The sequence below is a fragment of the Rosa chinensis genome, chromosome 3 (genome assembly GCF_002994745.2).
Source record: "Rosa chinensis cultivar Old Blush chromosome 3, RchiOBHm-V2, whole genome shotgun sequence".
Taxonomy (NCBI): domain Eukaryota; kingdom Viridiplantae; phylum Streptophyta; class Magnoliopsida; order Rosales; family Rosaceae; genus Rosa; species Rosa chinensis.
The window spans coordinates 31,133,999-31,161,612 of record NC_037090.1 but is presented as its reverse complement, the minus strand read 5'-3'; the positions used below and the strand labels follow the sequence as shown (position 1 = coordinate 31,161,612).

General features: G+C 37.8%; 1 protein-coding gene and 2 long non-coding RNA genes across 3 annotated transcripts; 2 read left to right on the top strand and 1 right to left on the bottom strand.

Moving 5' to 3' along the window:
• On the top strand, positions 1-7,758 carry LOC121052156. The gene is made up of 3 exons (XR_005808210.1): positions 1-53; positions 246-295; positions 7,589-7,758. It is a non-coding gene; the product is annotated as an uncharacterized LOC121052156 (long non-coding RNA).
• A 1,369-nt stretch (positions 7,759-9,127) lies between these two features.
• On the bottom strand, positions 9,128-11,221 carry LOC112194433 (triacylglycerol lipase 2). Its single transcript, XM_024334674.1, has 9 exons — positions 11,081-11,221; positions 10,769-10,882; positions 10,518-10,658; positions 10,320-10,430; positions 10,094-10,237; positions 9,943-9,983; positions 9,744-9,823; positions 9,538-9,633; positions 9,128-9,447 (listed from the first exon to the last, which is right to left on the bottom strand). The coding sequence occupies exons 1-9, from the start codon at positions 11,219-11,221 to the stop codon at positions 9,128-9,130; spliced, it is 1,188 nt and encodes a 395-aa protein (XP_024190442.1).
• Positions 11,222-19,853: 8,632 nt separating this feature from the next.
• LOC121052160 lies at positions 19,854-24,979 on the top strand. Its single transcript, XR_005808216.1, has 3 exons — positions 19,854-19,953; positions 20,090-20,194; positions 24,859-24,979. It is a non-coding gene; the product is annotated as an uncharacterized LOC121052160 (long non-coding RNA).
• Positions 24,980-27,614: the final 2,635 nt, after the last annotated feature.

Here is a 27,614-nt window from a genome sequence, read left to right as displayed (position 1 = left end):
TGAAGTTAGAGAATTGGGGGAAAGAAGAGGAACTTCAAGTTTGGATGCCCAAGGTAAATTCGTGCTCTAATTCCCTTAGTAAGGCTTCATTATGTATTTTTAGATGCGTTTGATTAATTCTAGGTTTGGATTTATGGAATTCCCATCATTTTAAGGTCTTTCAACGAAATCCAAATTTGGATATTTTAGTGATGAATTATGGGAGATGACACTAACTATACCTGGAATTCATATAATTGTCTTAGGCTGAGAAGGTTGGTAGGGATTCAAGGGGGATGCTTGGACTACATTACCTGTAAGTGATCTTTACCTTAACTGGTGTTTGTTTTTCTATTGCTAAACTTGGTTTACTAAATAGCTTCCTGATATATATATATATATATATATATATATATATATATATATATATGAATGAAGCCATTGCAATGTTTTGGTCTCACAGTGAAAGATATGGATTCCAGTAAATGGTATGATTACTGGAAGTGTTGATTTCTTGAGTCTTTGGTGAAAAGCTTAAAATGGATCAAGCATGCCGTTTCCTTTTCCTGATGCAATTTATGATTGTAATTACTATCATCTTGTTAAAGAAGCACCAATCTGCACAAATATATGCACAGAGGTTTTGCCAACCCATTATATGAATGCACTGCACTAAACTAAATTGTTATCGCACATGTATAATCATATATATATACACACACACACACACACACACACATATATATATATATAACACTGCCATTTCTTAACTTGCGGTTTAGAGAGTTGAGTATGTATTGTCAAGATTTGCATTTATTTGTGTATACTGCACATACTAGACTAGGCAGTTAGCAAACAAGAGTAGACCTGGCTTAATTTTTCTTTTCAAGTCCAGAGAAATAAAAGGACGTCTGAAGCCTAAGGTAGTGCGGAGTTGTAAGAGTTGTGAGAAAGAGTTAAGATTTGGGATTCTCTTTGGGCCTCTATATTTGGGGACTATGAAGATTACACTCTTTCATCTCTTATTCTAAATTGGCAAGCATGTTTACTGTCAGTTGAGCAACTTGTTCTATTCCTCAAACTATCTTTCTTTTCTTATGTGGACTTCTTGTCCGCCTCTTTGTATTATGGTATTTGTTTTGTCAATAAAAAGCTGTTTCCTTTCAAATAAAAGAAAAAAAAAGGGTCCAGAGAAAATGTAGAAACAAAAATAAAATGTATGAGACTAAAATGTCTAATATTCATTGCTGGATGTGCCTGTGTATGTGCGCGTGCGCGGGTAAGATTGCTATCTGGAAGGCTGGTAATATTGCCTATCCAGTATCGCAGGTAGGTAGCCAAAGCAACAGTTCCTTCATTAGCTCATAGCTTAGCTTAGCTTTCACTGCTAATGGTTTTAATTTTACTTTACTGTTTCATATTCAGTTATTCGCATCAGGACAGTCATCAGGTGTGATGTAGTAGTTGTAGTCATCTCGTTTTCAATCATGTTGTAGATGCATATTAAATGACTAAGACTGAAGGATTGACTGACAATGTACTTTGATAAAGGTCCACTTTGTTGATCATACCAAAGTGGTTTCTTTCTATTGTTTTAGCTTGCACTCATGACCTAGTTACGTTACAAGTGTTTTTAGAGTTAGGTGCAGTTATACTACGACCAAACTTAGTTTTATATTGTTGCATGAGCTGCAACAGTTTCTATAGTTCTGCGGGAACATGGCATTGTTATTATGGCATTCCTTGAAGTGCTTGAAGATTTATGTTGCATAGATATGTTAGAGAAACAAAACAGTGTTTGACAAGTGAGAAGATAGGAGAATCAAAAAAAAAAAAAAAATCTCCTTTTCAATTAGAGTGCTATTTGCTTATTGTGGAGGACATTGAGATGATTTGTCTTGCATAGATTTTATTTTGCTGTTTTGTTTTGAAGGCAAAAAAAGAATAGTTGAGTTCTTTTTCAATGTGTGTACTTGTTAGTGTTTTACTTTCATCCATCTTCCTGGACTTGGTGAAATCAATGGTTGAAAATTATAGAGATCCCTAGTCAAAACGGGTTTCCATACTATCTTATTCCATTTATCTTAAGCATTCCCTCTTAAACTACTTTTGACTTGGCTAATAAGATATAATCGTGAGTAGTAGTTGAGTAGGAAAAGTGTGACATATTTACTAACAGACTTCTTGGTACTAGGCAATATAAGTTTTCTGAGATAAAACTTGCTTTTGGCTAACATTCTGAGAACTTAGGGATGTGAGAAGAATGGTAAGACTAATGTTCCTTGCTGCATATTAGAGTATGCACCCTATCGTGAACCCGTCAAAAAAGTCTCCAGAACAGTCCCAAAGTCCCTAATACATAAGTATCCTGGAATTCAAGCAAGCAGTTCTTATTCAATCATGTTAGTTATATATTGTATCTTAGTTATTTAATATAATTCTATAAATCCCTGAGTCCGTGAACCCTTCAACTATGAATCCCAGAATTCAAGCAACCGGCTCTTGAATTCATGGACTTTGGAATTTGAAATGCCTTTGCAAAAAGTTAGTATCATGATACATTAAAGAGTCAACATGTCTTTGGCTTACCTTTGTTTCCCTGAATATTTTAATGTTTCTTAGGAGCACACAAAAATGTAAAAGGATAAAAGTGTTTCTGATATTCATTGATGTGCGTGTGTGTGTACGCGCGCCATGTGTAAAAGAGACAGAGACTGAGAGGGAGAAAGCGAGCAATGCATTACATATATTTTGAATCTCTGAACAATCATCCCATGTTTACATGTCGGCTAGGTCTGCTAGGGACTAAGGATGTTGGCCTGAGAGTAGTGGTAAGGAATGAACAGGGCGATTTTGTACTTTCCAGCCAGATTCTATCTTTATGTGAAAGGAGCCACCTCACCGTTGTAAGTGGAAGCAATATCTCTAAGGTAGGCGCTAGGCAATATAGTGCAGCAAGCATGATTGGTGCACGGTAGAGGTTGAGACTAAATGTGCAGCACTGGTATCCACACTATGCCGGCAAGCTGAGGACTTATCTCCTATTGGTTGGTTAGCGGAATATTGTTGTGCTTATTTGAATGTAACTCCTTCAATTTACTTTCGACTGTTATTGAGAAGTTTTTTTTTTTTTTTTGAATCAAGGGAGGTCAGCCATTTATTAAAGGAAGAAAAGATTACACAGTACAAAGGTCAACTGCAATTGCAGCTTGTAAAATTCTGGAGTTGAAAAATAAAAAACATTATGTCTAATAGAACAAGCATGGTTAGCCAACAAATGTGCTACCCCATTACCTTTCCTACCCACATGAGTCACCTGGATAACATTGTGAGCCTCCAAGAGAGCCACAACGTCATCATATATTCTGCCTAGCCCTGATAAATTGACAGAGTCATGCAAACAAAGTTGACACTGAACCTCTAAAGCATCAGTCTCTAAAATAACAGGTCCAAAACCATGCACCTCCGCAAACTCTAAAGCAACCTTGCATGCCAAAATTTCAACATGTTTTGGGGAATTCAACCCGCTCAAGGGCCAGGCGCCACCACCCAGAATTATTCCATTCTCATTTCTGAAAACAAAACCCAAGCCACCCTTCCTGGAAGTGTGATGGAATGCCCCATCAACATTGACCTTCACCACCCCCACAGGAGGAGCTTTCCACACTGCTCCACGTTTAACCTTAGGTTGGTAGGGTTTCAAATTGTGAACCGTAAATTCCTGCAGCCTAGAGACAATCCCCAAACTCACATCCCTGGCCTCACACCTCTTTTGATTCCAAACCCGATCATTTCTTTCCTTCCAAATTCCCCATAACGAGAATAAAAGTTCTCCAAAATGTATTAGCGATAATTGATTCGCACACTGACTCAACCAACGAATGACATCACCAAGCATATTATTCGGATTGTGGCATACTTATTGTAGCATAGCATTTATGTGAAGCACCCTCCTAGTATAAGAGCAATCCCAACAAATGTGGATTGTTGTTTCAGTATGAGACTCACATAAAACACAAATATTCGAATCCAAAACCACTCGCTTCGAAGCCAAGCTACCTAGCGAAGGAAGGATATCCAGACAAGCTCTCCAAACATGAATTTTTGCTTTATTGGGAATAAGCACCTTCCAAATCTTTTTCCAAAAGCCTGAGCCGACAGGAAGTTACAACGGAGAATAGCTTGCAGACTTCATAAACACAGATCGATATGCCGTCTTCACCGAGAACTTTCCATCCTTCGAAAGCTTCCAACAAAGCCTATCAATGACTGCTCTCCTACTCAATGGAATTGCAGCAATTGCCGTGGTTTCCTCCCCTGTGAAAATTTCTTGTAACAAAGGAATGCTCCATCCACCAGTACCACTTAACAACTCGTGAACTTTACTAACCTCAACTGTAGCCAATCCTGAAGGTATGGGTCTCCCAAGAGGTAAAGCCACTACCCAAAGATCTGAGTAGATATCAATATACTCTCCATTGCCCACCTGCCAGTAGCAACTATCTTTCAGCATATCTCGAGTTGAGAAAATGCTTCTCCACGAGTACGAGGGAGAAGCATGAGAAGTTACCTCCCAGAAAGAAGTATCCGGAAAATATCTCGCTTTATAAATCCGAGCAACAAGCGATGAAGGGTGATTCACAATCCTCCAAGCTTGTTTGGCTAGCATAGTAGAGTTGAAATTGGATAGGCTTCGAAAGCCTAACCCACCATCTTCCTTCGGATTACACAAAGCATTCCAATTCTTCCAGTGGATTTTCCGTTTATCTAACGTGCTTCCCCACCAAAATCGTGCACACTGTTGTTCCAGATCATCACAAAAACTCTTAGTAAGTTGAAAGACACTCATTGCATAATTAGGTAACGCCTGAGCCACCACCCTAATCAAAATATCTTTTCCTGCACCACTCAATAATTTACCGTGCCATGAAGTAAGCTTTTTTGACAATCTCTCCTTGATATACTGAAAAGTAGCTGTTTTCTTACACCCTACATAAGTGGGAAGACCTAGATATTTGGCATGAGACTCCACCACCTCCACACCCAATACTCCAGAAATATCATCCTGTATATCAACCGGTACATTGTTGCTAAACACCACCGAACTCTTGGCAAAATTAACCACCTGACCATAAGCTCTCCTATAAGTCTCCAACACTTCCTGAATGACACTACATGCTTCCAACGAAGCCCGAGCATAGAGCATACTATCATCCGCAAACAACAAGTGATTTATCGGGGGTGCATTAGGACAACTGCAATGCCTGGCAGAGTACCTGCAACTAGACTCTTCTGGAGTAAAGCTAAGAATCCTTCTGATCCCAGAAGAAAAAGATAAGGTGACAATGGATCACCTTGTCTTAATCCCCTGCTAGGGGAAACATATCCTCGTGGCCGCCCTCTGATAAAAAAGGAGTACTGCACTGTACTCACGCATTGCATCACCATAGAAATCCAACCTCTAGCAAAGCCAAACCGGGTCATCACCTTCTCTAGGAAAGTCTATTCCATCCTATCATAGGCTTTACTCAAATCCAGCTTCAAAGCTAAAATTTCAACATCCCCATCCGGCTTATTATGTACAAAATGTGCAATCTCATTCGCCACTAATATGTTGTCAGTGATCAATCTGCCCGGCATAAAAGCACTTTGGAATGGGGAAATCACTGCTGGTAAAATTATCTTCAGCCGCCTGTTGGCAATGACTTTCGAACATATCTTATAGATAACATTACATAGTGCAATTGGTCTCAAATCTGACATATGTTCTGGATTACTTACTTTTGGAATAAGACAGATATGAGTAAAATTGATTTGCTTCAGAAGCTGTCCTGTTTGAAGAAAGCTATGAACTGCCGCAACAATATCATCACCAATGTGCTCCCAATAATGTTGGAAGAAAAGAGGCGGCAATCCATCTAGACCAGGGGACTTAGTAGGATACATCTGAAACAAGGCAAAGCGTACCTCCTCCTTAGTATAAGTGGCACAAAGCTGATCATTCATTTCTTGTGTAACACAAGGAGTAATAGCCTCAATAGTCAAATTCAGAGCTTCGAAATCAATCTCGGAAGCTTTGAACATTTTAGAGAAATATGAAGTAATCACATTCTCTATACCCACATCATCCTCATGCCACTTCCCCTCCTCATCAAATAAGCCTTGCAAAGTATTCTTGCGCTTCCTATTTTCCGTTTTCCGATGAAAGAACCCGGTATTTCTATCCCCCTTCTTCAGCCATGTAATTTTAGCACGCTGCTTCCAAAATAGTTCCTCTTGGAATAATAAGCTCTGAAGCTTATCCATTAGCTCTTTCTTCTCAACTTGTATTGACACCGATGGGAACACATTCATCAATTCCTCCAATCTAGCTCGGATACTCGATATCAGCAATTGCCGACTCTTAAAAGTCTCTTTCTACCATTTGTCTAGGTGAATCCTAGTATACATGATCTTCTTCGCAGTACAAAACATAGGGAAGCTCGAGACATCCGTACCCCAAGCTGCTTTCACAACCCCATCACAATCAGGGTGCTGCAACCAAAAGGCTTCAAACTAAAAACAATGGGCCCTAGGTCGTGCAAACAGAGGAGCATGACTCGCACGTAACAGCACCGGAACATGATCGGAGTCTGAGGGTGCCAGATGAATCACCCTAGAATGGCTGAAAATATCGATCCACGCAGTGGTGCAAACAGCCCGGTCCAGACGTAACAAAATATCAGAATATATCCCTGAAACCCTAAATCCAAGAGTTCACAATAACCCAACGGCTCCCTGAAGCCCTGCATCTGCCTCTCTGGTCGAATAGTCCCGGCTATCTTCTCCCCACTATTCAGAATCTCATTAAAGTCTCCTATCACCACCCAAGGCAACGAATCAAAGTCAGAGAGATCACGCAGCAATTGCCATGATCTATCTCTCTCGTTGGTACGAGCATGGCCATAAAACCCAGTCAGACGCCAAGATGGAGTCCCATCTTCCCCCACAACCACTGCATCAATGTGATGCGAAGATTTAGTCCCAACATGGATCTTCACTTCATCATTCCAGAAAAGACCCAACCCTCCTGCCTGTCCTACACTCAATCAACACCTCCTCCGCATGAGCAAACCCTAACGCTCTACGTAAATTTTTGAAATCTTCAAGTCTACTGATCTTCGTCTCACGCAAAAACACGATCTGTGGACGATTTTGAGAACATAGATCCTTCAAAGCCCTGGTCGTGGCATCGTTGCAGATTCCTCTGCAATTCCAGCTAAGCACATCCAAATCCATAGATGATTGATGTTACTTTCTTGCTCAAGAAAGTAACCCTAGCACAAGAGCGGCTAGGTCAAAAAATTGACTATATAAGTATAGGATATACTGTTATTGAGAAGCTAATGGTGTTGTACTCTGGATATAGGGGAGGCTCATGTTATTATTTCGGATGTATTCCTAAAAGATTTATGTCACAATATATAGTCTTAAAAAAATAAATATATAAAGAAAATTAAAAACACAACAACTCTCAACGGTTACGTCGTATGGAGAGGGTGTTTCACTCTTTTTATTTCATTTTCTTAACTGTTTTTCAAACGAATTGAATTCTTTTCTTTCCTGACAGTTGGCTGGGGATCTTGGCATTCTAAAATAGATGTGTTCTGCGGTAAAGAAATTCATGAGAAGCATGTCAAGAACCTAATGAATTCATGAGAAGAATGTAACGGTGGAGAAATTCATGTACTCTCACGCAAGCCAAATGTTACAATTCTTTTTTTGGTAAAGGCTTGGACAGGCAAGGAACATATCCTTCCTATTCTCTTATATTAAGAAAAAGAAAACAAGAGTATAGAGGGGGATCAAAACCAAAACTTCCCCAATAAACCAAAAAAAGCAAATATGGAACTAACAAAAACGGAAGTTCGGAAGACCCGATTGGTCTCTATTACAGTGTGAAATGATGAAAGGTGGAGCAGAGTCCTACCAAACCAAAATAAATGTTTTAATTCTCTACTTTGAGAATAAAAGTGGGACTTTACAAACATCAATTTTTGTAGTTTGAAGTCTTCTCGACGAAAAAAGTATTTCTGTATATTTGTTTGTTTGAGGTGATCTAAGAAACCAAAAATCTCTAGTCTCTCAACAGACTAGACGTAACATTCTCAAAGCTATAGCTACAATCGGTTCTAAATCAAGAAAAGGACAAGGCCAGTGGAGCTTCTCAATATTCATTTATGAATAACAGAAAAAAGGAAAATTTTAAGCTAGTTTCATAGATACAAGCTAGCTCTATCTTGATAAGCTTACACAAAATACATGTGATGCCAGCATTCTGTTGGAGAGCTGTTTAACACATTCTTCCATCTCGATCCCCTCTGTAAAAATAGAAACAAGCAGTTGGTCTTAAAATACATTATGAGCAACAACGCAAATAAGCTTATGAGGATGGAGAAGCTCATCAACTTGTTCAGCAAGATGAAAAGAATGTTCAGATCCTCAGTTAGGAGGAACCTTATTGATCATCGAGTTAATGCAGCTTCATCGACTTCTGCTATTTGCTGTGAGGATCTTTTCTTTCCATCGAAAAGCTTAAAGAGTCATCATAAGGGAAACGATTATGCTGATGATCCATTTATAGCAGCTCTTACTGCAGCCCAGAATCATTTTGCTCTTAGACCAAACATCTATGTTTGAGAACATAGAAAGTAGAGCCTATTGGTCTCTTCATTAAGGTAGCCGGCCTATTTGTTCTATTTGATTTCATATCATGTTAGAATTAATGTTAATTCTTATATTTTCATCGATCATGGTGCTCATCAATAAAAACATGATTTCGATCTGTTTTGTTATTTCTTCTTTGTTCTTCATATTTAACATTCTGAGGCTACCTGGTAGCATTTGAAAATTTACTGTTCTTTCACATTTTTGTCCTTTGTTTTGTAGCTATATATCAATTACTATTAGTGATGAAACAATCCAGCATTGTGACAAGGCCTAGCTAGTTTTATTCCCAAGAAATCAAAGTAATACACAATGAGAAAGCTATTATGAAAATATGCATATCTAGCTATTACTACTACTAAAGGAAAAAAAAAGTCTCTAAAATTGATAAATGCAAGACAGAAGGAAGATCTAGAGACTACAAATTAAGGAGTCAAGACGCTCAATGCTGCCCGAAGAAAGTGAGCAGAGGATCGTAGACTTTTTGATTGGCATTCCCTCCCATAATGAAATCCATATGAGCATACTCCTCCACGTATTGTTCCACAAGCTTGTCCTTGTCATGATCACTAAGGTCATTAAGCAAAGCCTTCACATCATTGACGTCCGAAAGTGCATCTCTCCCTCCATAGCCCAAGAAAAGAGGAACGTCTTTCGGAATGCTTGCCATGTTGTACACCGGAGGAGTAAGCTGATTGTAGTGTTGCATGTTAATGGCCGGAAAATTGTAATCAAACATTGTTATTGTTCCTCTCCTGATCACTGTCCAAAATCCATAAACACAAATCAAAAATTGAAATTTTGTAGCAATTAGTAGTACGTAGCTCAGAACCTAGGACATGAAAGACTTACTTTCAGACAAATGTACCATATTTTTTGTGGAAGTGGACTGTGGTATATGCTGAAAGATAAGATTTGAACTTGTTGGAGTTATGCAGCAATTAGGACCTATAGAATGGAACACAAAAAAGAAAAATGCAGGTCAATCAACAAAAAATGAAAGGTACAGCAGTTACTTTGGTTATGACTTATGAGAAAAGGCTTAACATTAGGATTACCGGTTACAGCCGCCATAAAATTGGAGCAGTCCACACCCGGTTGTGAGCAGAGAAATGTCTCCAAGTTCTGTCCAGCTACCCTGTTGGGATTTGGAGAAAAGATTATGAAAATGTACCAAACTGAATTAGGTAATATATTTCATGCAAACTAATGACCTTCTACGGAAGCAAAATTGGTTAACATTGTTATCATTCTCACCCTTGAGGAGGATATTCGCGGATACCAGAGGCGTAGAGTCCCTGTTGAAGGAAATGGATCAGATTCTAGTAAATTCATCAATAAATTTCAGAATACATATTCGACTAATTACAAAATTTGTAAGTTGAGTCAATATATAGAGTAGTGTTACATCAACAGAATGTGATTGAGCAGAAATTTTTCCCAACATTGTGGTGATCTGACCCAGATAAGCAACCGGGCTAAGTAAAGCAGCTGATCTTAGTGTGTTACTCAGCTTTTGTTGTGACAAGGCAGCTAATACTGACAATGTTCCCTATAATTCAAATACATCAAACCTCAGTCATCCCTTTTACATAATTTTTTTTTTTTTTTAAATTAAAAAACTGAATACTTACCAGTGAATGGCCAACATAGTGTACTTTCTGTCCTGTTTGATTGTTCACATAATTAAAGAAAGCAGGAAGATCATAAGCAGCCAATTGATCCCATGTCCATTCCCAATAAGTCTACAGGATCCATAGGTGATAATGTCAATATCATTAGTGAATGATTAGAATGCTGATCATGGCCATTTGTAAAAGCAAAGTATTTACCGGATCATTAGTACTAAGTGATTGGTGTCCACGGCTAGCCTGCGTTCCTCGAGCATTAGCAAGCCATACATCAAACCCCTTGTCGGCTAAGATAAACGCCAAAGCTTGATCTGGAGGATTGATTAGCCATGCTGCAGCATCCTATTACCGCACACAATGTTTCTCAATCGGTCAATGTGTGACATTTACATGCAACATGTTGTACTGCAAGCTCTCAAATATGTAGTTCAAACATATAATAAGGTACGAACCATCGTAAGTCCATGTTGTAATAAAACAGGCAGCTTCTGAGCGGTCAAATTGTTACTGGAACGTCCAGATGGAATCCTCTGCAATCCGAGGATGTAACCATCTTCTGTCGTTACCTGAAATATTCCATCATAATTTTCATGATAAAACTTAACTTGTAACTAAATGAGTTAACAATGTATATCAAACTAATACTCTCTCTTACGTGCAACTCATATACAACTCATATACGTGGAGAGATAAAGAAGTAGAGTGAAGGAAACTGATAAAAGTAGAATTAATTAAGGATCATTTTGCGACAGTTCATGAATTACTTGATGGTCTTGGCAAGTATAGCCTTGTGTCTCCACCAATGATTTGCAAATACCATTTTGATCAAGACTGTTGATTCCTCCAGCTGCAAAAGCACAAAGTAGAGCCACAAGAAGCAGAGGGTTTGAAGGGTACTTGGCCATTTTCGAGCTAGATCAATTGGTTCTCTCTGATTTGGTGCAACAAGTATCCACAGTCTGTGCTATTTATAGCAAACGAAGGCCATGCATATAGAGATCCATCAGAATATTAATTTACAAAAACCGTCACTTCGGTAATGAATATGAATATGAATATGATATAAATAGAAACTTTGACTTGAGAATATATAGGTCAAACTTTGAAATGTTTTGCCCAAATGAAGTAGAGATCAAGTACCCGCAAAAGCCATTCATGTATTGTGTATTAACTCCGGATTCAAATTTGCTCACCACCAATACTTTGGTGGTGATACCACCACTCAATATAAAACTGTCATTTATTATAAAACATAATTATAGTTAATCATGATGTTTTATTAAACAAATATATCTTAAGTATTAAATTAATTTTACGTGACGTGGCAAGTTTTAATTGGGTGGTAATATCACCACAAAATAAAAATGGTGAGCAAATTTGAATCCGTATAACTCCTCTACGTGAATTACTATGAGTTTTAATGAGTTTCCATTACTATTATGAGCTACTATTCATGAACATATTAACAGCTTGTAATTTCAATTAACTCATAAATCGTAATATTCAGATTCAAATTTTTGTAAATTAATGGATTGAGCAGTGCAATGGGGAAGAGAGAGATTAGAAAACGTACTTACGTTTAGGGCTGTCAATTTCGACACGACCCGATAACACAACTCGAAACCCGCACGAAATAAAGCGGGTTGAACCCGCACAATTAAAAAGCGGGTCGGCAGCAGGTCAACCCGTCATGACCCATTTAATAAACGGGTCGGCCACGGGTCAACCTGCCAACACGAAGTGGACCCATATAACCCGATTATGCTATACTTCTTCTTGAAATTTTGGACGTTAGGAGTATTTGATCCTAGGATTGGACAATTTGAAATATTTTGCTTCATCATTATTGGATTTAATTATTTATATTCTTCATCTTATGAAATTTTTAGTGAATTTAATCAATTTATGCATGTTTTTAGTTCAATGGGTCGCAGTGTTAACCCTTAAATAGGTCATTTTGTCCAACACGACACGACCTATTTATTAAAGGGGTTAAGCGGGTTGGAAATGGGTAATCCGTTTACTAAATAGGTTGAGTTTGAGTTTAAATTTTCGACACGATTAATAAATGGGTTGGGTTCGGGTTTGTCTCTTGTGATACGACATACACCTTGACCCGACATGAACCCAGCCGACACGACCCATTGACAACCCTACTTACGTTTACGATTAACGTTTAAGTGATAAATCAAAGTAGAAAATCATTATTAAAGTGAAACATCTTTTCCTAGTCTTGTATATTCTATTGGGTGGTTCTAGTTAGACCTCCAAATTTGATATTTGGACCTCTAACTTTTTTCAATTATTAATAGACTTTATTAAGTCATATAAAAAGACAAATAATGACAAACAGAGAAAAATGGAGGGACAAAAAAAATACTATTCTTACATCCCTAAATAAGTAAATATAATTTTATTTATTTATTCTGGAATTTCCTTATATTGCCATGTAGTTTTGCAATTTACCTAAAATAATTAAGTAAAAATAATAATTTCTATACATAGCACATCATTTAATACAAAAATAAATTCAAAACAATCTGATTTGGAATTTCCTTAAACTAAATTCATTGAATATTTTTTTTTTTTTGAATCAATCGTTAAATGATTGTTATCATAAATCTCAGGCCAGAATGACCATTACATATCCCTCCGCTACCATTGACGGATAGACAAGAGGTTGTGGGGGTACCACATGGTACAGAGGGACTAGACCATTCATTATACATCTAGCACTGCTCACTTACGAAAGCAAGCCTATTACTACGATAACCTAGGACGTAGTAATAGACCGAGTAAAACTATACTCATTAGTGCTCGAAAGAAAACCTAACAAGCATAGTCCCAAGTGTTTGGACTTAGGGCTATAGATTGTTAGTAGTGTCGCTTTCAATTCATTGAATATTATGATATAGTAATTACTTGATCTTCCAACCCAAAACCCTTGAAATCCTTCTTTTAGCAAATTCAAAAGGATTCCAGCTGTGATGCCCCGGAAATTCGTAATTATTTTCTGAGGAATTTCTGGAATCTAATTTATGGTTATTGGACGGTTTCGTGGCTCGTAGATGGAGCAGAAGCGTTTCGGACGAATTTCTATTTGAAAAGTATGACTTTAGGGGGTTTTGCAAAGGTTGACTTTTTATTCGTTGGGATTCTCCGAAAACTTCCTTCACAAAAGTTGTAGAGCGCGTCGATACGAGTTCGTGGACATGTGGAATGCAAGAATCGGTGTTCGTATGAGAAAGTTATGGCGATTGGAAGGAATTTCCATTTTGGTATAAATAGAAGTTTCCCAAGTTGGAAACTTACTATTTTCATTATTTCCGTTTCTGGAAACTCATTTCCTCTCTCTTCTCTCTTGGCTGCTACCTTCAGTATCGAAATAATCCGACTGACCCGACCCGGACCCGGTCGATCCGACCCGACTTTTCCGGCGAACTGCGGCGGTCTCCGGCGACGAAACTTTCCAGATCAGTTCGTCTCCTCCGTCTGGTCGTCCCTCTGGTGTCCTCTAACACCGATTCTCCTCCACGGTGGCGGTGCAGGTTGGTGTTTTCTGACCCGATCGGAATTCCTTGTTCCGACGTCGGCAAGGCTTCAAGTCTTCTTGGTTGAACTCAGAGCGGCCTCGTCGATCGATCCTTGGTGGTTGTTTGGATCGATTCACATGAAACTTCGATCAACTCGGATTGGATTACTGTTCACGGCTTGTGAGGTAGTTTTCGACCCCTTAAGCTTGTTTTCTGACTTCGAGCTAGTTATGTGAATTCACAAGCTTGCTTAGATGAAGAACTTTGATGTTGGGAGTTTTGGGAAATATAGAGTTTTGGCCGGCAGCGGTGAACCACCATCTATGGTGGCGTTCCGGTGCTGTTCCGGCCACTTAAGGAACTGTTTTTGGTATTATATATGTTCTACTCGTTGATACGAGCGTTTCGATATATAATATGCAAGTTTTGGAGTTCGTTTGGAATTGTTATGATTTTTGCAGTTTCATACCGATCGATTTATGCTATCCGTGAGGATTTGAGCGTCCGATCGACTTGTGGTTTGGTCACATCGATCGTGGAAGTATTCCGGAGACTTTGGGAGGTCTCGGATGTGGTTTCGCCTCGATTGGCGCCACTTTGGGGATTTTAGTTCAAAACAAGGGTTTCGGACTTAAATCGTTTGTGAATCGTTACTAATTTGAGATCATTGGTGATTAGGTGCTTCTAAAGGTGAATTGGACGAGGTGTTGGTGATAGTGTTAGTTCGGTTCTGTATTGAAGACGCAGCGGGATTCTGAGGTGAGTAATCTCACGAAGTTCATTCACGAACGGGAATACCCTTATCGTTTTAAGAGTTAATTAGTTGACTGCAAACTATAAATGGTATTAGTGGCAATTCTGAGTAGATGACTATGTGTGTATATATATATTATGGGATGTATATATATACATACGTATTCATGTATTAGTGGATATGTGTTTACATGAAATATATATGTTTTGGTGGTTTGTGGATTTGTGAAACAATATGCATGAAATGATGCTTTTTATTGTTTTGGGTTGTGGCTTTTGAAAAACAATTGGTGGGAAATGGTATTTCTATTGTTTTGAAAAGTGTTTGAGGATTTGAGAGTCACAGGTTGTGATTTCTCCTTTTGATTCGATTTAACGTTTTGATCTGACGACCGGTGGTCTGAGGATTTGAGAGTCACAGGTTGTGATTTCTCCTTTTGGGTTGATTTAACGTTTTGATCTGAGGGTCAGGTTGGCCTAAGGATCCGAGGTTGCAGGTTGCATCCTCATGGCAATATTATATCGTAAGATTGAACCTTGGCCGGGTGACAGGTTACGATTCAGTTAGAGCTCTAGTCTGTCTGCCATCGTACTGTCATTTATTATAAAACATAATTATAGTTAATCATGATGTTTTATTAAACAAATATATCTTAAGTATTAAATTAATTTTACGTGACGTGGCAAGTTTTAATTGGGTGGTAATATCACCACAAAATAAAAATGGTGAGCAAATTTGAATCCGTATAACTCCTCTACGTGAATTACTATGAGTTTTAATGAGTTTCCATTACTATTATGAGCTACTATTCATGAACATATTAACAGCTTGTAATTTCAATTAACTCATAAATCGTAATATTCAGATTCAAATTTTTGTAAATTAATGGATTGAGCAGTGCAATGGGGAAGAGAGAGATTAGAAAACGTACTTACGTTTAGGGCTGTCAATTTCGACACGACCCGATAACACAACTCGAAACCCGCACGAAATAAAGCGGGTTGAACCCGCACAATTAAAAAGCGGGTCGGCAGCGGGTCAACCCGTCATGACCCATTTAATAAACGGGTCGGACACGGGTCAACCCTCCAACACGAAGTGGACCCATATAACCCGATTATGCTATATTTCTTCTTGAAATTTTGGACGTTGGGAGTATTTGATCCTAGGATTAGACAATTTGAAATATTTTGCTTCATCATTATTGGATTTAATTATTTATATTCTTCATCTTATGAAATTTTTAGTGAATTTAATCAATTTATGCATGTTTTTAGTTTAATGGGTCGCAGTGTTAACCCTTAAATGGGTCATTTTGTCGAACATGACACGACCTATTTATTAAAGGGGTTAAGCGGGTTGGAAACGGGTAATCCGTTTAATAAATAGGTTGAGTTTGAGTTTAAATTTTCGACATGATTAATAAATGGGTTGGGTTCGGGTTTGTCTCTTGTGACACGACATACACCTTGACCCGACATGAACCCAGCCGACACGACCCATTGACAACCCTACTTATGTTAACGATTAACGTTTAAGTGATAAATCAAAGTAGAAAATCATTATTAAAGTGAAACATCTTTTCCTAGTCTTGTATATTCTATTGGGTGGTTCTAGTTAGACCTCCAAATTTGATATTGGACCTCTAACTTTTTTCAATTATTAATAGACTTTATTAAGTCATATAAAAAGACAAATAATGACAAACAGAGAAAAATGGAGGGACAAAAAAATACTATTCTTACATCCCTAAATAAGTAAATATAATTTTATTTATTTATTCTGGAATTTCCTTATATTGCCATGTAGTTTTGCAATTTACCTAAAATAATTAAGTAAAAATAATAATATCTATACATAGCACATCATCTAATACAAAAATAAATTCAAAACAATCTGATTTGGAATTTCCTTAAACTAAATTCATTGAATATTTTTTTTTTTGAATCAATCGTTAAATGATTGTTATCATAAATCTCAGGCCAGAATGACCATTACATATCCCTCCGCTACCATTGACAGATAGACAAGAGGTTGTGGGGGTACCACATGGTACAGAGGGACTAGACCATTCATTATACATCTAGTACTGGTCACTTACGAAAGCAAGCCTATTACTACGATAACCTAGGACGTAGTAATAGACCGAGTAAAACTATACTTATTAGTGCTCGAAAGAAAACCTAACAAGCATAGTCCCAAGTGTTTGGACTTAGGGCTATAGATTGTTAGTAGTGTTGCTTTCAATTCATTGAATATTATGATATAGTAATTACTTGATCTTCCAACCCAAAACCCTTGAAATCCTTCTTTTAGCAAATTCAAAAGGATTCTAGCAACATATAAAGATCGAGAACCTCTGATTAATTTTGGTGGAGGAGAGACATAATCATAAGATAGCAATATTATGTGATTTTGATTCATTCTTCTTCTCATGGTTGAAGATAGAGATAAAAAGTAGAGTGACAGATTGTTGTATCTCATGTTCAAGGGTGTTTTGGTAAAAATTAGCAGGTCTACTTAACTTTTCAAGTATTCTAAAAAGTAAATTAGAGGTGTACTAAGTATGAGAAGTCCAAATAGCAAATTTAGAGGTCCAACTAGAACCACCCTATTCTATTATCAATTCAATTTTCTATAATCAAATGAAACAAAAATTAGTTCAACGTGCCGTCCACATCAAGTTTTGAACATCATCTTCAAAGAATTTCGTGTGTTATACCTTCAATGGTGCCGTAGCCAAAAATCTCACTTAGGAAGGTCAAATTGGTATTAACTAATAAATTAAACTCATTTTTAGTCATCCTCTAGGAATAACACAATCTTTTACCAAAAATAAAAATAAATAACATTTTCTTCAAAACATATAAGTATAAGAAAATTAAAGTTTAATATATTTTTTTTGTACTAAATGCAGAAATTGAAAGACACTTAAATTATGTTGAATAATTTTGGGATTTGACATGAACAATAAATATAGGAAAAAAAAATATTTGCTACTTCTTTTAAAAAAATAATAATAATACATGTTACTTCGAATTAGCATACCAACAAAGAACCACAAATATGCGCATATGGCATGGGTACAATGCCATTATGGGCATACATCGATCAATAAGGTAAGAGGACCTTGAAAAGATTTGTATCAATTGGATTTAGCTAGTGTATTAATAGTTTACGCTTCATTCCATTAAGGTTCAAGGATAATTAAAACTAATTTTCAACCCAAAAAAAAAAGGATAATGTTTTAGAGAAACGATATTTGAGAGAGAATTGTTGTGTGTTCTCATTGATAATAGGGGCCTCTTTATATATAGGATTACAATGCATAGAATCTGAATTGTACAAGGAAAGGTAATCATACAATGAGTGGACATCTCTAAGATATTCTCCGAGATTCTCTCTAATTAAAACCCTATTACCACTATACTATGCCAAAATGTGCTTCAGACGACACACTTCAGACGACATAAGAATTGTTTTCTGTCGTCTGAGTTTTTCAGACGACATAAATTTTTTTTGTGTTGTCTGAATATAGACTAAAACCATACTAGTTCAATTTGAAAAAATGGTCAGCATTCAGATAACACATTTCTGTTGCTGTAAAAGACGATGATTTCCTATCTCAAATGTGGAGGGATATCCAAAATTTGATCAGGTACTTTTCTCTCTCAAATAGCCGAACTCTAGTTGACTAGAAAATGTTGTGACATTTAGACAACATTTAAATGTCGTCTGAGTGTAGAGCTTGTTTTAAAATTTTCGAAGTTATTTTGACTTGTGCTTTTTTACATAGATCCCTCGCAATTAAATCATTTTCTGTCCTTCTCACTCCAACACCAGCCCGTGTGCTCTCTCTTGCTCACTCAGCTCGACCTAGAACCAGTGAAACTGGAAAACTCGAACACCAGCCTCTCTCCTTCTCAATCAGCTCTCTCAGATCTCGATTCTCACTCTCTCCTCTCTCCTTCATCTTCTCACTCTCTCAATTCTTCTTGGTCTCTCCTTCTTCTTCTTGGCCTCTACTTCATCTTTCGCGACCGGATTAGTGGACCTCCCCAGCAACAAGCAGAGCTTTTTTTAATTCGGATATTGGTAAGCAATTTAGGGTTTCAATCGTTTTTTAGTTTAGGGTTTCGACTGGGTTTAATCCTAGATCGATTTAGGGTTTTATCTGCAAATTTTAGGTTTGCTTATTATCCAAAATTTCGATTTTAGTTGATTTCGATTAGGTTTTTCTTCTAGTTGGGGATGGGGTGATTGAAATGGATATAGCTATATTGGGGTTTTGTCTTTGGGGTTTCTCTTCGATTTAGTGCTGTGGTTTTCCTTCGATTGAAATGGATTTATGTGTTGGGGTTTTATTTTCCATGTTGTTTGACAAGAACTCTTTCTTCTTTCAATTAAAACTCATTTGGGTTTTGGGGTTTTGAGTTTGGATAATAGTTCTTCTGTTTTGTAACATGTTTCTTCTATTTTGTTGGCCTTGATAGGGAAACTTGGTGCTACAAAAGGATTTGCTGGGAAGGATATAGTGATTGTGGCGTGAGTAATTGACTGAAATGAGAAATTTGTTTACTCTTTTGCAATCTATGTCTTTTGATAATGTTTATACCTTCCCTGTGCTTAATATTGCCTTGAAAATCATGTTAAACAGGGCCTACCGAACTGCCATTTACAAAGCAAAGCGAGGCGGTTTTAAGGATACTTTAGCTGATGATTTGCTGGCACCTATTTTGAAGGTAAGATAAATATACAGTTGAATTTTCATAGGAAAGAATGTCGAGTCTCGGGATTTGTATGTTTCATCTTAGGTCTATATGGCCAATTTATCTGTGATGTACTTGTTATGTAGGCAGTTATAGAGAGGAAAAATTTGAACCCAAGTGAAGTAGGGGATATAGTGGTTGGCACAGTTCTCGCTCCTGGCTCTCTTAGAGCAATTGAGTGCAGGATGGCAGCATTTTATGTTGGTTTTCCTGGTAAGTCTTTAATTGTACATGGTATTTAAAGGGGCACCTTATATTCAGTTTTATCTATAGTCAGAAGTTTATAGTCTATCTGTTTTTTCTAGATATAGTTCCCATCAGAAGCGTCAACATGCAATGTTGATCTAGCCTTCAGGCAGTTGCTGACGTAGCTGCATTCATAATGTAGCAACCGAGGAAAAAAAGAAAAAAAAAAAGATTAAAAAGGGTTTTGTTTAAGGGCTTTTTGGTATTTGGCCACTAGGTAGGAGGGTTTGTTGTTGTCGTGCTTTTCATATTTCACCGTTGGGTTTTGATAGATATAGAGGATGAAGTTAGAGAATTGGGGGAAAGAAGAGGAACTTCAAGTTTGGATGCCCAAGGTAAATTCGTGCTCTAATTCCCTTAGTAAGGCGTCATTATGTATTTTTAGATGCGTTTGATTAATTCTAGGTTTGGATTTATGGAATTCCCATCATTTTAAGGTCTTTCAACGAAATCCAAATTTTGATATTTTAGTGATGAATTATGGGAGATGACACTACCTGTAAGACAATTCATATAATTGTCTTAGGCTGAGAAGGTTGGTCGGGATTCAAGGGGGATGCTTGGCCTACATTACCTGTAAGTGATCTTTACCTTAACTGGTGTTTGTTTTTCTATTGCTAAACTTGGTTTACTGAATAGCTTCCTGATATATATATATATATATATATATATATATATATATATTTATATGAATGAAGCCATTGCAATGTTTTGGTCTCACAGTGAGAGATATGGATTCCTGTAAATGGTATGATTACTGGAAGTGTTGATTTCTTGAGTCTTTGGTGAAAAGCTTAACAGGGATCAAGCATGCCGTTTCCTTTTCCTGATGCAATTTATGATTGTAATTACTATCATCTTGTTAAAGAAGCACCAATCTGCACAAATATATGCACGGAGGTTTTGCCAACCCATTATATGAATGCACTGCACTAAACTAAATTGTTATCGCACATGTATAATCATATATATATACACACATATATATATATATAACACTGCCATTTCTTAACTTGCGGTTTAGAGAGTTGAGTATGTATTGTCAAGATTTGCATTTATTTGTGTATATTGCACGTACTAGACTAGGCAGTTAGCAAACAAGTGTAGACCTGGCTTAATTTTTCTTTTCAAGTCCAGAGAAATAAAAGGACGTCTGAAGCCTAAGGTAGTGCGGAGTTGTAAGAGTTGTGAGAAAGAGTTAAGATTTGGGATTCTCTTTGGGCCTCTATATTTGGGGACTATGAAGATTACACTCTTTCATCTCTTATTCTAAATTGGCAAGCATGTTTACTGTCAGTTGAGCAACTTGTTCTGTTCCTCAAACTATCTTTCTTTTCTTATGTGGACTTCTTGTCCGCTTCTTTGTATTATGGTATTTGTTTTGTCAATAAAAAGCTGTTTCCTTTCAAATAAAAGAAAAAAAAGGGTCCAGAGAAAATGTAGAAACAAAAATAAAATGTATGAGACTAAATGTCTAATATTCATTGCTGCATGTGCCTGTGTATGAGCGCGCGCGCGGGTAAGATTGCTATCTGGAAGGCTGGTAATATTGCCTATCCAGTATCGCAGGTAGGTAGCCAAAGCAACAGTTCCTTCATTAGCTCATAGCTTAGCTTAGCTTTCACTGCTAATGGTTTTAATTTTACTTTACTGTTTCATATTCAGTTATTCGCATCAGGACAGTCATCAGGTGTGATGTAGTAGTTGTAGTCATCTCGTTTTCAATCATGTTGTAGATGCATATTAAATGACTAAGACTGAAGGATTGACTGACAATGTACTTTGATAAAGGTCCACTTTGTTGATCATACCAAAGTGGTTTCTTTCTATTGTTTTAGCTTGCACTCATGACCTAGTTACATTACAAGTGTTTTTAGAGTTAGGTGCAGTTATACTACGACCAAACTTAGTTTTATATTGTTGCATGAGCTGCAACAGTTTCTGTAGTTCTGCGGGAACATGGCATTGTTGTTATGGCATTCCTTGAAGTGCTTGAAGATTTATGTTGCATAGATATGTTAGAGAAACAAAACAATGTTTGACAAGTGAGAAGATAGGAGAATAAAAAAAAAATCTCCTTTTCAATTAGAGTGCTATTTGCTTATTGTGGAGGACATTGAGATGATTTGTCTTGCACAGATTTTATTTTGCAGTTTTGTTTTGAAGGTAGAAAAAGAATAGTTGAGTTCTTGTTCAATGTGTGTACTTGTTAGTGTTTTACTTTCATCCATCTTCCTCGACTTGGTGAAATCAATGGTTGAAAATTATAGAGATCCCTAGTCAAAACGGGTTTCCATACTATCTTATTCCATTTATCTGAAGCATTCCCTCTTAAACTACTTTTGACTTGGCTAATAAGATATAATTGTGAGTAGTAGTTGAGTAGGAAAAGTGTGACATATTTACTAACAGACTTCTTGGTACGATTTCCGGTCCGGTCCGATTTCCTCAACCTGTGCCGTCTTGCAGCGTCGCCGTGAGGGAGAATCGCCGCTAGAGACCACCACAGAGACGACCGGAGCAAGGAGGCGAACTGATCTGGGCTCGTTTCACCGGAAGAGGTTGCAGGAGATGCAAGTTCCGACAGTGTCGAAATATCGGGTTCGGGTCAGGTCACTCTGATTATTTCGATTCTGAAGGTAGCAGCCGAGAGAGAAGAGAGAGGAAGTGAAAAGGTTTCCGGAAAAGGAAATAATGAAAATAGTAAGTTTCTCCTTCGGGAAACTTCTATTTATACCAAAATGGAAATTCCTTCCAATGGCCATAACTTTCTCATACGAACTCCGATTCTCACGTTCCATATGTCCACGAACTTGTATCGACGCGCTCTACAACTTTCATGAAGGAAGTTTTCAGAGAATCCCAACGCTTCAAAAGTCAACCTTTGCAACCCCCCTAATGTCACACTTTCCGAATAAAAATTCATCTGAAACACTTCCGCTCCATCCACGAGCCACGAAACCGTCCAACAACCAAAAAATTAGATTCCGGAAAATCCTCGGAAAATAATTACAAATTTCCGGGGCATCACATTCCACCCCCCTTAAAGAAATTTCGTCCCGAAATTTAAACGTACAAAACCAACAAGTACGAATAAACTCAACTCCAAAAATCCAATTCTGATTCTCCTGCAAGAAAGCACTCATTCTGAAGCCTCCACAGAGTATTGAACTAGTCAATTATCCCCGATCAAAGTTTCTTTGTAATCCATATAGAAATCAATAAAATATGCTGCACCACATAATACCTTGGAGATATGGCTGAACTAAACATCGAATCTCCACACCTCAAGGTACAACATGCATCACTCTCAACAATCGATATAGGTACTATACCTAATATCGCCATTCTAATGCATCCTACCATCCCACTTGGAGGTAATCTAAACATCTCACCTATTTCAATCACGTACCAATGCAACACAATTCTGCAAACTACAGCACTATGCACAACTACCTAAGAGTCCAGAGTCCTGTCCTCACAGTCATCGATATATCATCCATTACAACACTCTCATTGCTAAATTTAAAATGACATTTCATTCCAAATCAATCGATAAACTCTAGGTTTTGCCACAGTCAACTATTTGCAAAATCACAATAAGCATTCCAACTATCTCCGAACACAGTAAGATGAGATTCAGCCTCGGCCGAACTACCCATCAATTGTCACATGGTATTGTACCTACAAACAAAGTTGTAAAAGACTCCTCTGTTACAACAATGAAAAATGCATCATGCAACATACCACCTAAAACAGTATTTTACAAAAGGAAGCCACACGCAAAAGTCTAATTATAGACATCAGGCAAAGCCTGTCACAGCACACAAAGGAATTAGGTTCTCCACTATCATACTTCGCCTTAGCAAGAAAAGTCTTAAGGCCGATACGACACCTCCATTCCCTACACTTTGCTTGAAATTAGCATCCACTCAGACATGCCCCAAAGGCTGCTGTCCTCGCTGATTTCCTTGTCCCCTACCCTACTGCTGGGTACAATCCCTTGAGAAATGCCCTGTCTGGCCACAAGTAAAACACGCCAAGTTCTTCGGTTTTGTGCAAGCCTTAGCAGTATGGCCAATCTCCTTACAGTTGTAACATTTCAGAGGTACTCCCTGTCCAACAGGTGCAACCCTAGCAGGTGCAGCCGCTTCCCTAGCTGGCGCCTGCTGATGAGTCCTGTGCCTCTTCCAGAACCCACCCTGCGCATCTGTCCCTTCACTGTTCTCAGCAGTTGCCTTTCCCTTCCTTCGGGAGTCCCTCTCAGCCGACTCCTACTCCTGGAAAATCAAGTTCTCCTGCTCAATGGCCATAGCCTTAGCGAAAATGAGCTCCATCACCTTCAGTACCAGAACGGCGACATCACGCCGGATCGAAGCATTCAGTCCCCACTGAAACTTCATAGCTAAGCTCTCAGCATCCATCTGTCTCACAAAGCGATACAACCTTGAGAACTCAGCCTCATACTCCCTCACACTCTTAGTCCCTTAGACTAACGAGACGAATTCCCTTTCCAATTGCTCCCTCACTGAAGGCGGAAAGTACTTCTTCCTGAACAGTTCCACAAACTCATTCCAAGTCATGGTGGACACATCCATCACTCTCTGCGTGCCACTCCACCACACCCGTGCATCGCCTTGGAGCATAAATGTGGCAATCTTCCTCTTCTCAACGTTGCCGCAGACGACCATCTCAGTGCCACGGTAAAAAGGGTCTATGTCCTATGTGATCCCATCTTGAATTGTTGGGTGGATCCATCAAATTCAACAATGTATGCTCTATTATTTTAGTAGGTTGGTTCTTATTTCCTCATAAACACCCATTTTGACATATTATAATGAAGAACGAAAGTCAAGTTGCTGATGTTCAATTTTGGCTTTTAAAGATAGGTAGATCAGATGGATATATAGTAAACTAGAAACATATATATAATGCAAATTGTGACTGAATATTTCTCAAGCTAGCTAGGTTAGGTGAGAATGTTGGATAAAAAAGATCAAGAATTGGAAATCTAAAAACTGGTATGTTATTAAGGTCCAGATCTCTTTCACTTTCAATGTAAATCAAATAAAGAAATACAGAACCAATCAAAAGCATGTATGATTCCTTTGATTTCAGTAGGTAAAATTATTTCTGAGCTTATGATGGGTTTTCATGCTTTTTTGTTAGATTAGAATTACGGTACAAACTTTATGGTGCTTTGGAGAACTATGTAATTGGTAATTGGTTTTGTGAATCAGGTGTTTAATTCATAAATTGGAGGTGTTTTTGGAGTAATAGAAGGGACAAGTAGAGTTCACCTAGTCAGTTGCTGACCAAAGAATTTATGCTCAATAACCCTTAGATTTACATCGAATGGTGGAAAACAAAACACCTCAACTTAATAATAATTCTCTCTGCCATTAGATTTACATCCAAGGGTGGTTGAGTATTATTTTCCTAGTCAATAACTGACCAGGTGAACATTTTCATAGAAGGGACTGTGGTGCTCTGAATTGTGGCTTTGGTGGGTTTGGCGAGAGTGAGGATCACAGGTTTGGCCATTTTCTTCTACTTTTGTTTTTGTTAGTTGTGTTTATAGTTGTTGGTTTTGAATTGCTATGGGTTTTTACGTTTTTGGGCTTTTGTTTGTCTTTAGAGTTGGGATTTGGGTAATTGGTTGGAAATGTTTCAAGCTTTGTTTCTAATGTTTGGTCATTTCAAAATTTTCATTGGATGGTTGCTGGCTTGATTTCGTAGATTTACTTTGTCATATTCAATCAGATTAGTTTTTTTTTTTTTTAGGAAAGGAGAATTCATTAAACTAGCTATTGAAATCGCTCATGAGGGCATCCCAATGGGGAGCATACAAAGGCCAAGAAAGACTTAACCCTAGAGCTAAAGTAGAACAAATTAGAAGGTGTACTACACCAATAACTTGTCCATGTACAATAGAACATTGCTTTGAAACACTTGTAGGAAACCTAGCAGAAACTAAAGGTAAATCCTCAGCCTCCTCAAGATAATTACCAACAATATAACTATTGTCACAACCTTGAGATTTGTAGATCAAACCATCAGAATCTGCAATCTGAGCATGTAAGAAATTGGTCAACCAATCAAATCTAAACTCGTCCCAGCCTAAAACACACTGCTCGCCAAGGCACGCAATTGTGGTACTCACAGCGTGAATGTACTGAGACTCTTTGTAGAAAGTAGAAACGAACAGTCTACCAGAAAGTAAAACCAGCATCCCAGCGAAAAGAAAACAGGAGAATTGAACAACATCATCGCATCTCTTGAATCCACCCCCTGGAGAGGTTAAGCCCATTGAATGGATTCTGATCTGAACCCAACAGCAGCCCAAAGCCTTTGCCAGATTTGATCTGGACATCCAACTTCTGTTTGGCATCCAATCACGCCATCTCTGCCCGGCCATCAACACTGACCGCGTCGGCATCTCAGACGTAGCCTCACTGAATGGCGCCATGGTCAACCATCACTCTAACAGACCACCAAACCCCATCACGACGCACAGCTCCGTCGTCAGCCTCACGTGTGCACATGCCCACACCACTACCATCACCATAAATGACAGAGCTACAAGGAAACAGCGAAACCACCATCTAGGACCCGGATCCCAGATCCATATTAGATCCCTTGAGCTGACAACCCTGCCCAAACAGCGATCAACGCTCGCTTGATCCCGGTGAAAGAAAATAGATCCATCTGATCGTCTGTCGAATTGATGATATAAGGGCAGCGCACTACCCTTTGTCGCGGTCACGGCGGGCTTCGCTGGAATCGAGAGCCTGAGCGCTCAGTATTAGGGAAGCCTCGAGTGCTTCCATGGCTGAGATATGCGGCTGGCACGTTAGGCAAGCGAGAGGGGTTCTCGCTCATAGGGTTTTTTATTCAATCAGATTAGTTGGTATTGATTTATTGACTTTGGTTGATTTGTAGATGTAGATCAGCTTTATCATTGTCAATTTTTTGATTTTCAAATTGTAATTATGGTAGCCACTTTGGGTATTCTCCAGATGTGTAGATCGAGCTAGAGCTAGAGAAGGCCGCAGTACCTCAATTTGTAAACATTGTTTTTAACATTAGGGAAAATTCCACAAATGGTCACTCAACTATGACTCATTCAACACTTTGGTCATTCAGGTTTCAAATATATCACTTTGGTCACTCAACTATTACACTGTCAATCACTTTAGTCACTTTGTTAATTTTTTTCATTAAAAAAAAATTATTTGCCACAATATTAATGCTATTTTCATCAAACCAATTGTGAAAAAATGAGAAATATGTATTAGAATGATTGGGAGAAGTGATTAAAGTGAGAAAAAATACTCTTTAGGTGACTAAAGTGATTGACAGTATAATAATTGAGTGACCAAAGTGATATATTTGAAACTTGAGTGACCAAAGTGTCGAATGAGTCATAGTTGAGTGACCATTTGTGGAATTCTCCATTAACATTTTGTAAACATTGTTATTCTTCTTCTTTCTTGCTGTCTTGCTTTTTTATGTTTTGATTTCAATTTGGGTTTGAGATTTTATTCTTAGTCTTCCTTGCTATTTTGTTTAGTGTAAAAGGTCTTATTTACTGAGAAAAGAAATTTCAGTCCAAGAATGTCAACAATTAAGCCTATAGCAGATTGCAGCATGCTATAATGATAATTTCAATATGGGAAACGTATCCAATATCAACAATTTTGTGATTCCTTCATATATACTAGAACAAAACACACACCCGTTGGGTGTGCACAATTATTAATTAAATAGATGTGGAGAAACATTTTTCAAAAGAAGTGGGGAGTTACTACAGATAGTGGGAAGTTTTGTCCTGAATGAAATGCACATAGTGGGTAAGTGGGAAGTTATCTGCAGATGAGTGAAATATTATTTTCTTATTTTTTTTCAATTTTGTTTTTTTTATTTACCTTCTTATCCCTTAATTATTAAATATAATCTCAAATTAATATATGATATAAGGATCTATATGTAATTT